Source organism: Oncorhynchus clarkii, chromosome 11 (genome assembly GCF_045791955.1).
Source record: "Oncorhynchus clarkii lewisi isolate Uvic-CL-2024 chromosome 11, UVic_Ocla_1.0, whole genome shotgun sequence".
Classification (NCBI taxonomy): domain Eukaryota; kingdom Metazoa; phylum Chordata; class Actinopteri; order Salmoniformes; family Salmonidae; genus Oncorhynchus; species Oncorhynchus clarkii.
In genome coordinates this window covers 35,886,905-35,900,398 of record NC_092157.1, presented here as the reverse complement: position 1 = coordinate 35,900,398, position 13,494 = coordinate 35,886,905, and the positions used below count along the sequence as shown (strand labels likewise).

The 13,494-nt window shown below is 44.9% G+C and overlaps 1 protein-coding gene across 1 annotated transcript in view; it reads right to left on the bottom strand.

Moving 5' to 3' along the window:
- Positions 1–13,494, bottom strand: part of LOC139420729 (POU domain, class 6, transcription factor 2-like) — a 115,169-nt gene that overhangs the window by 49,469 nt on the left and 52,206 nt on the right. Inside the window, exon 4 of the mRNA XM_071170959.1 lies at positions 9,239–9,582. Within this exon, the coding sequence (XP_071027060.1) occupies positions 9,239–9,582 (344 nt within the window). The remainder of the gene's footprint in view (positions 1–9,238; positions 9,583–13,494) is intronic.

Sequence of the window (13,494 nt, the reverse complement as noted above, 5' to 3'; positions counted from 1 at the left end):
GACCTCTGTTGCCACTCTACTTATTGGCCATTTTCCCAAATTAACATTCGAAAGGACATTGAACATTGACGATGAGGGACGAGAAAGCCAGAAAGGCAAAAAGAACATCAGGGACAGAAAATGCCATGACAGTAGAACACCAGAACATCCGTAACCATTCTAATGGCAGTGGGCCTGAGATGGGTGGGAGTGGTGCATGCTAATGGAGTGATGTCATCATAGCCTAGCAGTCTGACAGTTAGTTAACAGAGGAGGGGTGGGGGGCTGATAAAATAAAATGCATTAACTCCAGGAAATAGACATCCTTAGCGGTGGGAGAATGGCTATATTTAATGAATTTAATGAGGCTAAATGCTAATGAAGGAAGAGCAGAGTCCTGAAAACGTTCGGGCTAACTATAAAGGGATGATTGAGTGCAGGATAGTGGCCGTCAATCCTCTCGCTCATTAGCCTCATGTGAAATTAACAGCGGCTTGAATCATTACGTGAAATCGGTTCTCGCCCATTCGTTGATAATTGTGGGGGCTTGAGAGTTCACGCTGGGTTCTACAGCCATCCATCAGCAGAACAGTACATTTCCTCTGGTCAGAGGGGCCACCGACTGTGTGGCTAAAAAAGGTACCTTTTATAAAAATCCCTTTTATTCTCATTTCTCTCTGCTTAATAATCCATAATATTTAGGGTTTTTTTCCCGGACGTGTTGAATTTACGGCAACTGTCTATATGATGAAGTACCATTCGTGGAAAAGAGCTGACCATTGCGATTTTACGAAGTGACACATTTGGTCCAGTTTGTATACAGTTGTAAAGTTGAGAAACATGCCCCTTTTTCTCAAGCTACGTTTCCTAAAATAGCAGAGAGAGTATTACTCTGGCTGAGAGTGTGAAGTGGATGCATTGTATTCCTGGTCTGTGCTACTTCTCAGTTTCACTACAGTAGTAAGTGGAAAATGAAACATCGGGTGGAAAAATGCACAGAATGACAACGTTAGAGTATCACATGGTATAGAATTAGGGGCTGGTTTCTCAGACACAGATTAAGCATAGTCCTAGACTAGAAAGCAGGCTCAATAGAGGTTATTCATAGGAAGTGCTTTTCAGTCTAGGACCAGGTTTAACCTGTGTCCAGGAAACTACCCCAAGAGATTGATTCAATTATTTTGGGTGTGTGTTTAACAATTTATGTTAAAAAGGTTAAGGAACAACAATCACCTAAACAAAATATATTGACCATGTTTCATGACCTGAGGGGAAATGCCGTCTCTTTTCAAATTGCTGTTATTTGACATATAAATATAGCATTTGAATTACTTTAATATCCTCCTAATCAATCTTTCCATGTCCTCAATTCAATATAGAAAGGGTCATCCGTGCTCCGGCCTTATAAACACAATAAAGGTAAATGATTACTCTTTACTGTGGTGTCCCAAAATACGGCTTATAATGAAGAGAAACGAGGGAGGTCGAGGGGGAGGCCTGTCATGTGTCATTGACTCCAGAGATTAATCACAAGAGAGGGGCACTGTGGCCGAGACGTAGTCACCCATGATCGATAAACCCCACCGCTCACACAACACACACATGTGCAAGCAAACACACACACATGCACACACACACGCACGCACACACAACGCTATATCAGCATTAAGTGGTGAGATGAATTGATGACATTTACAGACTTTGTGTATTGATAATCTGCTTGTTTAAGTCCCGAGGCCGTGCTTTTTGAGAAGCTGCCAAAGTGAACTAAATCTATTGGTTTTGTATTGTGGTCCATTCGCAGAAGCATCAACATCAGTTTCACTCCGCTAATCAAATGAGGCCAAAGATAACCCCCCACATGGATGAATATAAGATGGAGCCTATACTTCCATTTCCTTAATTCCAATGGTGTATCAGCATTTAGAGTGCAGCTATCGAGTGACCCTAACATAACATGCAAATAACACACTTTCTGGTCATATTTTGCATTGACCAGAAATGGGGACTTTTGACTTGGCCTATAAGAGTAATGCAATAACATTGCATTAAAAGAGGATGCTTTTTGCGGTGCAGGTCAGTGCTGCTGTGCAGAATGGCTGTTTGCCTTGTGGTCACTAATGGGCATCAGAAATTACAGGCAGGAGAATCGTGCCCCGCAGGGGGACTGGCCTCCTCGGTGGAGTGGAGCACTTAGACAGCAGCTTGTGTCTGGGAGCCCACTGGAGGAGGAGGAGGAGGAAGAGGAGGGGGGAACTCAATGTCACGGCCTAGCCTCATAATTTAAGAAACCCTATTCCGTATCCACTGTTAAGTGAGCCTTGGCTTGGCTTCCCAACCCCAAGGCTCCCCTGTGGGCATCTAATGCGTGTCGCCCCCAGTGTGAGTGCAGGTGGATCGGGGAACCAAGTCTCACTACTAGGCTGAGTTGGTTACCTCCTCTCTTCTCCCCAGCTCTCTGCCTGCCCAGTGGGAGAGAAAGGCTGGGGAAGAGGAAGAAGCGCCAAACACAGACGGGAAGTAGCGAATAGGGGAGTATGCCTCTGCAGAGCCACACAGCAACAGAGTGCAGTTGATAAAGGATACCTGCTTGTTACATCCCTAATAAAAAAAAATGTGCAGGAATTGTCCATGGGCTGGAGTGAAAAACGTATTATTCTTTCAGAAAATATAGTAAATATGACTTTTTTTTTCTTTTTTTTGACTTCTTCAAATGTATTTGGCCCTGAGTCTAAAGATTTCCTTCGGGCCTAATCCCTCTAATTTGAAGTAAATAAAAGCACTAAGGCTGTCATGCTGTTTCCCTCATCTCCCTCCACCTATGCTGCTGTATAAATATTCATATGAGAAATGTGCCGCTGTCTATTGATGGACAACAGTCTTATTTTCTGCTTCAGTCCACAGTGCCCATTTGTATTTCTAAATGGTGGTGGTGGCGCTGAGGTCGCTATGTAAGGCCATTTTCTGCCTTCTTAAGAGCCAGCTCTCCTGTGCATTAATGAGACTCCCTCCCTCCACCTCCTCCCAACTTGAGCTGCTGAGGAGCCTGACTACCGACAAGGCCCTGCTGCTAGCACTAGACAACAGTGACGGCACAACACTTAAGACATCTATCCCCAGCTGCTCATTTACACACTTTTTTTTTATTTAAAGAACACGCTAGTAACAAATGAGTTGAATCCAGTGCTTTATGGAAAAATATGCTGCATTTTAATTCAGTAGTAATTACTACGATATGACCATATATCTGTGCTGTTTGTATTAGACCTATGACGTCTTTTAATTCACCTCTAACACTGTATTTAAAAAAAAAAAAAAAATTCTGAGTGGTAAAGGACAATTTCATAGACTTACATGAGTCCTGTTAGATATGATACTATCACACTAAGAACTATTGGGCATGGAAATCATGTTGTACATTTAGCATGCTAGGGGCATGTCATCTTAATTTACATTTAATACACTGTGGAATTATCCGGGGCTGCATGAGTAAATTAAGCAGGCGGGGTACCTGATCTGGAAAATCAATTAAATCGATATGCAAGAGCCATTTAAAACACACAAAAAGAGGAATGAAACAAATTGAAGGGTGCTGATTCTAACAGTGGTTTGAAATAGGCAAAAGTGCGCTGCAGCGGAAGACAGTGACACGGGTGTTTTGAAGGGGCGTCAGCTGGAGACAAAAGCAGTTGAGATGGGCTGGAGACCGACCGAGGGGAAGGAGGGAGGGAGTGCAAGAGATGGAGAGAGTGCAGACAGCCCAGGCCCCTGAAAGCCTGTTGTGGTGGGCAGGGCCTGACCTTGGTGACGATGGGTTTTCACGAGAGGGCTCTTAATGAAGCTTGATTGTCAGGGACTACTGAGGGAGCCGAAGGGGAGTCGGGCGAGGAGGGGAGAGAAGAGAGGAGGAAGAAGAAAGAGCGAGAAAAGGATAGGGGAGAGAGAAAGGGCCCAGGTAATTGCAGCACTTGTGGGTCTGATGCCCCGCGGTCCTGTGATGTCGGGGTGCACTGGGGAAGAGAAGGAAGGAAAGAGAGGGAGAGGAAGAGATGTCCGCAGACGCTTTGGTGGTAAATTGTGGAGCGCTGGAACAGGAGGGAGGGGAGGGAGATAGAGAGAGAGAGCAGGGCTCTGGGCAGTAATTACCCTAGCGAGTCTGTGGGATGGAGGGATGGAATAGAGTGGACAGGCCCAGTGTGGAGCTCTGACAGGGACGGAAAAGAGGAAAGCTGAGGACTGCAGGGGGGAGGCCAGGCAGACGGCAGGAAGCTGACAGAGGGATGGAGACAGGACATACTGTAAGCCCTGAAACCACAGAACTAGACACCGCTAGACATTGTGCCAAGGTTAAGGGCTATAAGTAAGCACATACACACACACACACACACACACACACACACACACACGCGCACACACACACACAGCATGTGACAGGACAGCCCAGACAAATACAAGAGGTACTGTAGGGCTGGCGAATGATACTGTTCATGAGCCTCTGGAAGATTTCGCTCGCACAAGAAACAGCAGATAAGGTTCAGGCAGACTGAGTATTACATCTAACCAACCAGACAGTTTGCTTTAAGAGACATTCTACATTCTTCTTTCTATAGAAGAACAGGAAAGTGGAGAAAGGACATGTGAGAACTCAGAAAAAGAAACAAATCAAACAGAAATTAAAGGAATAGAATGTGAAAAGAAAGAGTGGAAGAGAGTGATAACATATGGTAGAATGTGTGTGTGTGTGTGTGTGTGTGTGTGTGTGTGTGTGTGTGTGTGTGTGTGTGTGTGTGTGTGTGTGTGTGTGTGTGTGTGTGTGTGTGTGTGTGTGTGTGTGTGTGTGTGCGTGCGTGCGTGCGTGCGTGCGTGCGTGTGTGTGTGCGTGTGTGTGCGTGCAAACCTGTGTCTGTGTGTGTGTGCCTGTGAGTGTGTTAGCTCCACTGAATGGAGCACAGGGGTCACGAGGGCCCGGGCTCAGCGAATGGAATTAGAGAGAGTTGATGGGCTGGCCTAAGCCTCCCACTGCCACGGATCAGTATGTAGCAGCCTCTCTCTCCCTCCTCTGCCTCTCCCTGCCGGGGGCCGATGTAACTCAGTGGACTGGCAAATTACACCAGACCTACAGCTGTAGCCCGACATTATGATTAATTTGATCAGTAATTTCTCCTGTTTTTCATTTTAATCGCCGCGACCATTCTGCTGTGGCAGGTCTTTCAGATCTAATTAAGATCAATTCTGGTGTAACAGACTTGGCGAGCGCCGTCAAATCCCTGAGCTCTGCTGGGCGTGGAGAAAACCTGCACCTCTATTCAATCAACTTCCAGCAAATCCAGCCCGGATCCAGCAATCAGGCCATTAACACACTTAAGCAAATTTCATAATCTCCCTCCCCGTCTATTTGCCATCACTGTGGAGGGAGGCCCCCTCTGCGAGCGCCTGGAACTCAGCATGTTGGAGTGGGGTGTGAGACAGGAGGTCGTAGTGTAGTGGAGACGCACCGAGGAACGGGAGAGTGAACCTCTCGTTGTGCTCAAAGTTCAACTGTGGAGAGTCCGCCAGTAAACCTAGGCTGTTCGGCTACTCTTCTGAAACATGGAGGGAGCAGCAGTGAAACAGCAGCATCGTCTCTCTTCATCCACTCCGATGTTGATATTAGAAGCCAGTGGATGTTAGTTTCTCGAGATGCAAAGACGAGCTCGGACCGCTGATTCTATTCTAAAAGGTTCATTGTGAGCATCATCTCCCAGTGGGGGACAATTAGGAGTGTAATAGCATCCTAATGACTGTTTGTCTGTCTGACACTCCCTCTGGTTCTTAAAACAAAGGGTTGAATGGCTGAGTGGTCTTGTGTGTGTGAATAATAGGGGAACAATAAAAGGGCTGTGATCTGTACTCCCTCTGTATCCCAAATGGCACCCTATTCCCTATTTAGTGCACTCCTTTCGACAAGAGCCCTATAACCTAATGTGAGGACTAATTATGGCATGCCTTGGCTGTATTGATTCCCAATACAACACTTTTGTATTTTAGTCCCACATGGCCAAAGCAATAATGCAAAACACGTAATGAAAATGTACTCTAAGGCCAATTATGGTTTAGAATTCTCAGAGGAAATGTTTAATGTAGCATGCATGCACACACACACACAGACACACCCACCCACACACGCACCACCACACACACCCACACACACTCAGGGGGTTACAGATGGGGACTCTCCCCGGATGGAGGCCTCTATGGATTAACCAAATTGATGCTCAGTGACTCTTAACTGAAAATGTAATCATTGACCTGGGTGTTGAGGGTGGAGGGTGCAGATGGATGGAGGGGCCCAAATCATATTGCAGACTTGAGTGTGTCGAGACCTGGGCAGGACTGCTGTCAGCAGAGAAGGGTTGTCTCCCAATTGGCACCCTATTCCCTGCGTAGTGCACTACGTAGTGCACCCCGGTCAAAAGTAGTGCACTACGCAGGGAATAGGGTGCCATTTGGGATGCACGCAAGAACTGTCCATGGAGGGACCCTCACCGGGTGACATAGCAACGCCCCCAGTGACAACCCCAACACTGAGCCAGAGCGATGAAACATTTCACACCCAGCCTGCCTACCTCCCTCTCACATCAGCCTTAATACCATTGGACGAGGCAATATCTTAATGATGGCCTCTTCGGCTCCCCTCCAGGGTGGTCAATTTATCTATATATCTGTCTATCCCCAGTCATTATAATCAGGATCTCAGCTTCTTTATCTAATACAATCCATGCTAAGAACAGGGTGTGATTGTGGGGAAACTGGTGAAAGATGTCATAACAGCACTAATAAATTATGATTTCTCATTTTAATAAAGCATTAGAATGCATTGTGACTATGCCAGGCACAGGCAGCGATTGCTCTCTGTAGCTATGCTTCCAAAGAAGTTCTATAAAAGCCATGCTTTCTAAGACATTCCTCAAACACACTAAAATATTCAGAGAAGAAAATGGGGGGCTTTGCTTAACTGTAATGTACTAACATTAGAACACTTATTTATTCCAGAAAATAACATTACTGTTAGGCTTTGGCCCTTATGCTGGGCGTGTCTGATTGGACCAGTACTGTGTGTTCATCCCAAATAGCACCTTATTCCCTATATAGTAGGGTTGGGCGGTATACAGATTTTCATATCGTCATACCGTCCTTCTCTCATCCCGGGATTTACGGTATTACCGGCTTATTACACAAGGGGGCGGCAACATTTAATAAAATAAATAAAAAAGCCAACTGAGCGTCTATTACCAGAATTACTAAGAAATGTGTAATTTCCATGAAGGCTGCTAACTAAATATGCTAACGAGCGCAAAATAAAGAATCAATAATTACAAAAACACGCAGTCCAGCTCAAAGTTATACACATATACTGTAGGTAGCTACATATGTCATTTTTGTTAAGTTTTGACATTTACAAACGAATGTGAACGAGAGATATTGTCCAAATGAACAGTACTGGCTTTAGAGCAGCATGTGTCCCCACTCTAGGGCAACGGGCCTGCCTGCTCTGAGGAGCAGATGGGCCGAGAAAGAAGAAGAGAAGAAAACGTAAGGAAATCAAAAGATAGCGGTGGCAGCTGTACAGATAACTCATCCAAAGGGCTTTGACTTCTCAAACACGGGGGGTCGCGTTAACACAGAATTCTAAAACGCATAAGAAATACCTTGCTGCGTTTTGTAAATGCAGATCTAAAATGCTTCTTATTTTCATTTCTGCTCGGCTTCAGACTCATTTTGTGCTTCAGTTGTATTTCTCCACTTCACTAATGGGCATTCTATCATCAGGCAGCTCTCTGACTGATGTGGAGCTACTATTCTCCGGTACTTTTCTAGGTGTAGCCAGCCTACTGTTCTCAAGTAAAATGATAGATTAACTTTATGAAAAACATGAGGAAATGTAGCTGGCTACATTCTTTCTATGATAAACAGAAATATGATGGCTATGCAGTGTTTTTTCAAAAAATACTGTGCTTTTTTATTGTAAGGTAATTTAGCCTACAAGTGTGGCTGCTACGCCAAATAGCGTTGCACTTCTGTTGTCATCTGATGAAAATGAAGCTATTTTCTGCCGAAGGTGTTGCACTAATGTCTTTTCTGTGAAGGAAAACTATAGTTGCATGTCCCTGTTCTCTCTATTGAAGCAACAAAACACACTTGAGTTTCAATATACTGTATATTTACAAACAAACACGTGAAGAGCCCTATGGGCCCTGGTCAGAAGTAGTGCACTATGAAGGGAATAGGGTGCCATTTGGGATACACAGCCTTTCACTAGCCCAATCTACCGTCAGCGCTCAGGGTTCATTGCCATGGCTGGACTGTGGCTACAGTATATGGTTGGCATCTAGGTCTGGGAGGCAGGCAGCAGCTAGCAAGCCTTTGGAGGTCATTAAATGCGGGCGTCTGTTTTTCCTGCTGAGTCTCACTAGGCCATGACAGGGCCGGAGAGGGGTGCAAGGGGGGAAACAAATGGCTGTACTCATCCCGGCTTTAAAGAAGGGTGCAGCGCCACAACACAATAAGGGCCTGACGCTGATGAATGTGGCTGAGGAGAGGGAGGCGACTCTGGCCAGGCTCCACCAGAAATGAAACCACAGGGATATAAAATAGGTTATTATCGTCAGATGGACAGAAGGGGGCCGAGATTGATGGACAGACAAACTGACTGAAAAGTAGGTCGGATGAGGGAAGGGAAGGGCAGCTAAGCTAAAAAGGACTGATAAATGTTGATGAGAGCTGGGATGGATAACATGATCTATCCGAGATGGATCAGTTGAAAAAGTTATGCATGATGGCTCGAGACTCGGGTTTAGTGTGCTTTGAAGAAACCTCTCACTGTAGGATGACCTTGTCGATGAGATGCACATTTGATGTTCCCACACTGACAGCAGAGCTGCCTGCCAGGAGTCAAACACTGGGTTTTGTTTCATATCAAGTAGAGAATAGAGTACCTGGACAAACCAGGTCTATAAAGTAGGCATCAGCATGGTGTTATCTTGAGGTTGGCCTCCGTCTCTATACAACGCACCCAACAATAGCATATCACCACTAGTAAGACAATTGAAAAACACACCCATTTGCTGAAGTTTTGTATGAGGGTGTCAAAGGTACAGCAGCAAAAAGCAGTAAGGTCTAAGTAAACGACTATTCTTCCAACTTGGATAACAAAGTTATAGATCATTTTGTGACTAAACCATTGGCATACGCTAACAGGAGGGGGTAAGAGTGAGCTCACCTGCAGTGGCATGGGCGGGGTGACGGGCGAGGGTAGGCTGCGGGCCGGCGATAGGTTTTGCCGGAGGGGCGAAGACTGTGGCGGTTGGCCAGAGCCAGTCATGGAGGTGGTGGAGGAGGAGGCGGAGCCAGGGGAGGGGACCGAGACAGAGGACTGCTGAAGGCCGGGCGGGGTCATGCGACCCCGCGATGACAGCTGGTTGTGGGCGTGGCTGTGGGAGTGTTGATGCTGCTGATGGTGGTGTTGTTGTTGCTGATGGTGGTGCTGTTGTTGCTGATGGTGGTGCTGTTGTATCTGTTGGAGCTGCTGTAGGTGCTGAAGCTGGGAGTTCAGGGATGAGGTAGCTGAAGAAGGAAGAGAAACAGAAGCAGAGTGTCAACCTCCTGATATCATCTCCATTGTTATCATCATCACCGTCTAAAACTAGTCAGAGACATTCAAAAGCTATTGTAAGACATTCATGTGCAATCATGAAAACCAGCCGTCAGGTTATCATACTGAAAAAGAATGCTCATGCCTCAGACACACGACGATACATAATAGGTGGAGGTGTGGAACGATGATGTAAATTGGGCAGAGCCACAACAAGGTCCTGTAGTTTTTTAACTTCTACAGCGGACTTACAGAACCACTTAACTTCAAGTTAGAGGACAAAGCTATATACATTGATTGACATAATTGCTCTCTCTAGAGAGAATCTGTTCAATTTCACGCAATGGATGCCACGATCTTTGGTTTAATTGCGGAAAATCTCCTATGAAGAGCCATTCATCTTGACTGGACATCTTAAGAAATCAATCCATTAACTAATTGGATTCAATAATGGCATGCCATTATCCTCATTTCTAGATTTAAATGTTCATACATTTCATGCACAGTTTCAGTGAAACACCGAGGCAGAGATGTTTCAGAGAGACAGACACGCATACTCGAGTTTGACAGGGGAACAGGACTCCCGAATCTCGCGGGTCTCGCGGGATTCTGGCAGGAATGGGAGTAAAGTTCTAGAGTCCAAGTTCGAGACAGGATGGGACGGGATCAACAGTCTACAGGGACGGGTAGTACAGGAATAGTTCTGCGTAAATATGTCATGTGTGGAGCAAGTCTGTAGGCTTGGCTTTATACTGTTTACTTAATAAACATTTGTTTTAAAGGTCATTTCCCCTTCTGTCGGCTCACTCCAGTTGTTGCCAGTCACTAGGTTTCAGATGCCAACCGACATCAGTAGGCTAAATGATGAGGCGTTCAAGGAATTGCAATGTCTTGTTGCAGCCAAGGACCCATCACTAACATTAACATTAGAGTCAAGGAAAGAGCGATGTTTTAGCAACATTTTATGGAGTTGTCCGTTGACAAGGAAGGCTTGTAAAAAAATGCTGTGGTTTAATCAAATAGGCTACCAACCGGAGAGCGGGAGCTGTACTCCTAACAACTTTACTGTCAAGCCCAATTGTTTATGTATTTAACTAAACCCGTATCATCTGAGGTGAAGAGCAAAATAGAAATAGATTGACTTATGCAGTACTGCCACTCGGTTTTTATTTTGTATGTTCATGTTGTAAATGTTCATATGGGACTCCCAGGTGGCGCAGTGGTCTAAGGCACTGCATCTCAGTGCTAGAGGTGTCACTACAGACAACCTGGTTTGAATCCAGGCTGTATCACAACCAGCTGTGATTGGGAGTCCCATAGGGCAGCTGTCACACCCTGACCATAGAGAGCCCTTGGATTCTCTATAGTGGTTTAGGTCAGGGTGTGACTAGGGTGGTGTTCTAGAATGTGTATTTCTATGTTGGTGTTTTGTATGGTTCCCAATTAGAGGCAGCTGGTAATCGTTGCCTCTAATTGGGGATCATATTTAGGAAGCCCTATCTCCCACCTGCTTTGTGGGATATTGTTTGTGTTAGTGTTTTGGGGCACTACGTCTTCATGGTCTTTGTAAGTTTTGGTTCTAGTTTCACTTTGTATTAAAAGAATGTGGAACTCAATGCACGCTGCGCCTTGGTCCGCTCATTTTGAAGTCTGTGACAGCAGCGCGTAATTGGCCCAGCGTCATCTGGGTTTGGCTGGTGTCGGCTGTCTCTGTCCTCATCCTCCAGCCTTAATCGATCTACATTTAGGTAATTTAGAATATGCTCTTATCCAGAGCGATTTAGGCCTACAGTCATTGCATTTAACTAAAATAGTAAAGACAACCACATATCACAGTCGCATATTACATTACTGAAATTATTTTCAATACTTCCTAAACAAGCACAATAGCCAACATATTTCTGAGTGCAAGAACTCGCATGGGACGGGACAGGAGTGATTTTTATCGGGAAGGGACAGAAAAGTTCCGGGATTGTAGAAGTGTTGCGGAATCAGGACAGTACAGGAAAAAAATTGACAGGACAAGACTGGAAAAGGAATACATTTTCACTCCTATAATATGCTATACTTACTGTACATGTAGTGCATTCAGAAAGTATTCAGACCCCTTCACTTATTCCACATTCTGTTGCGTTACAGCCTTATTCTAAAATGTATTAAATAAAAAAGAATCCTCATCAATCTACAAAATACCCCGTAATGACAAAGCGAAAACAGGTTTTTAGATTTTTTTGCAAATGTATAAAAAAATAAAAAACAGAAATACCTTATTTACATAAGTATTCAGATCCTTTGCTATGAAATTGAGCTCAAGTGCATCCTGTTTCCATTGATCATCTTTGAGCTGTTTCTACAATAAATTCAATTGATTGGACATGATTTGGAAAGGCACACACCTGTCTATAGAAGGTCCCACAGTTGACAGTGCATGTCAGAGCAAAAACTAAGCCATGAGGTCGAATGAATTGTCCATAGAGCTACGAGAGAGGATTTTGTTGATGTACAGATCTGAGGAAGGGTACAAAAAAAAACTCTGCAGCATTGAAGGTCCGCAAGAACACAGTGGCCTCCATCATTCTTAAATGGAAGAAGTTAGGAACCACCAAGACTCTTCCTAGAGCTGGCTGCCCGGCCAAACTGAGCAATTGGGGAGAAGGGAGGGAGGTGACCAAGAACCAGATGGTCACTCTGATAGTGAGTTCCTCTGTGGAGATGGGAGAACCTTCCAGAAGGACAACCATCTCTGCAGCACTCCACCAATCAGGCCTTTACAGTATGTTAGAGTGGCCAGATGGAAGCCACTCCTCAGTAAAAGGTATTTGCTTGAAGGTGTTTGCTTCATGGTCTGAGAGCACCTGAAGGACTCTCAGACCATGAGAAACAAGATTCTCTGGTCTGATGAAACCAAGATTGAATTCTTTGGCCTGAATGCCAAGCGTCACGTCCGGAGGAAACCAGGCAATACCTGGCCAATACCATCCCTTCGGTGAAGCATGGTGGTGGCAGCATCATGCTGTGTGAATGTTTTTCAGTGGCAGGGACTGGGAGACTAAGGAACAATGAATGGAGCAAAGTACAGAGAGATCCTTGATGAAAACATGCTCCAGAGTGCTCAGGACCTCAGACTGGGGCAAAGGTTCACCTTCCAACAGGACAACGACCCTAAGCACACAGCCCAGACAACACAGGAGTGGCTTTGGGACAAGTCTCTGAATGTCCTTGAGTGGCCCAGCCAGAGCTCAGACTTGAATTTGATCTAACATCTCTGGAGAGACCTGAAAATAGCTGTGCAACGATGCTACCCATCCAACCTGACAGAGCTTGAGAGGATCTGCAGAGAAGACTGGGAGAATCTCCCCAAATACAGGTGTGCCAAGCTTGTAGCGTCACACTCAAGAAGAGTCAAGGCTGTAATTGCTGCCAAAGGTTCTTCAACAAAGCACTGAGTAAAGGGTTTGAATTATAATGTCAATGTGATATTTCAGTTTTTTGAAAACCTGTTTTTGCTTTGTCATTATGGGGTATTGTGATGTCGTCATGGGGTATTGTGATGTCATTATGGGGTATTGTGATGTCGCCATGGGGTATTGTCATGTCATTATGGGGTATTGTGTGTAGATCAGTGGGGGGGAAAACTATTTAAGCAATTTAAGAATAAGGCTGTAATTAATGTAACAAAATGTGGAAAAAGTCAAGGGGTCTGAATACTTTCCTAGTGCTCCGTATTCAGCCCTTCTATAGTACAGTATGTGATGGCAGAAATTTGTAACCATTGACTCTGAAATTCCTTGGTTCTTATTGTTTAACAAAGCCCTACGTGACTGTATAAGTGACTGTATAAGTGACTATATAAGTGACTATATTAGTGACTGTATAAGTGACTG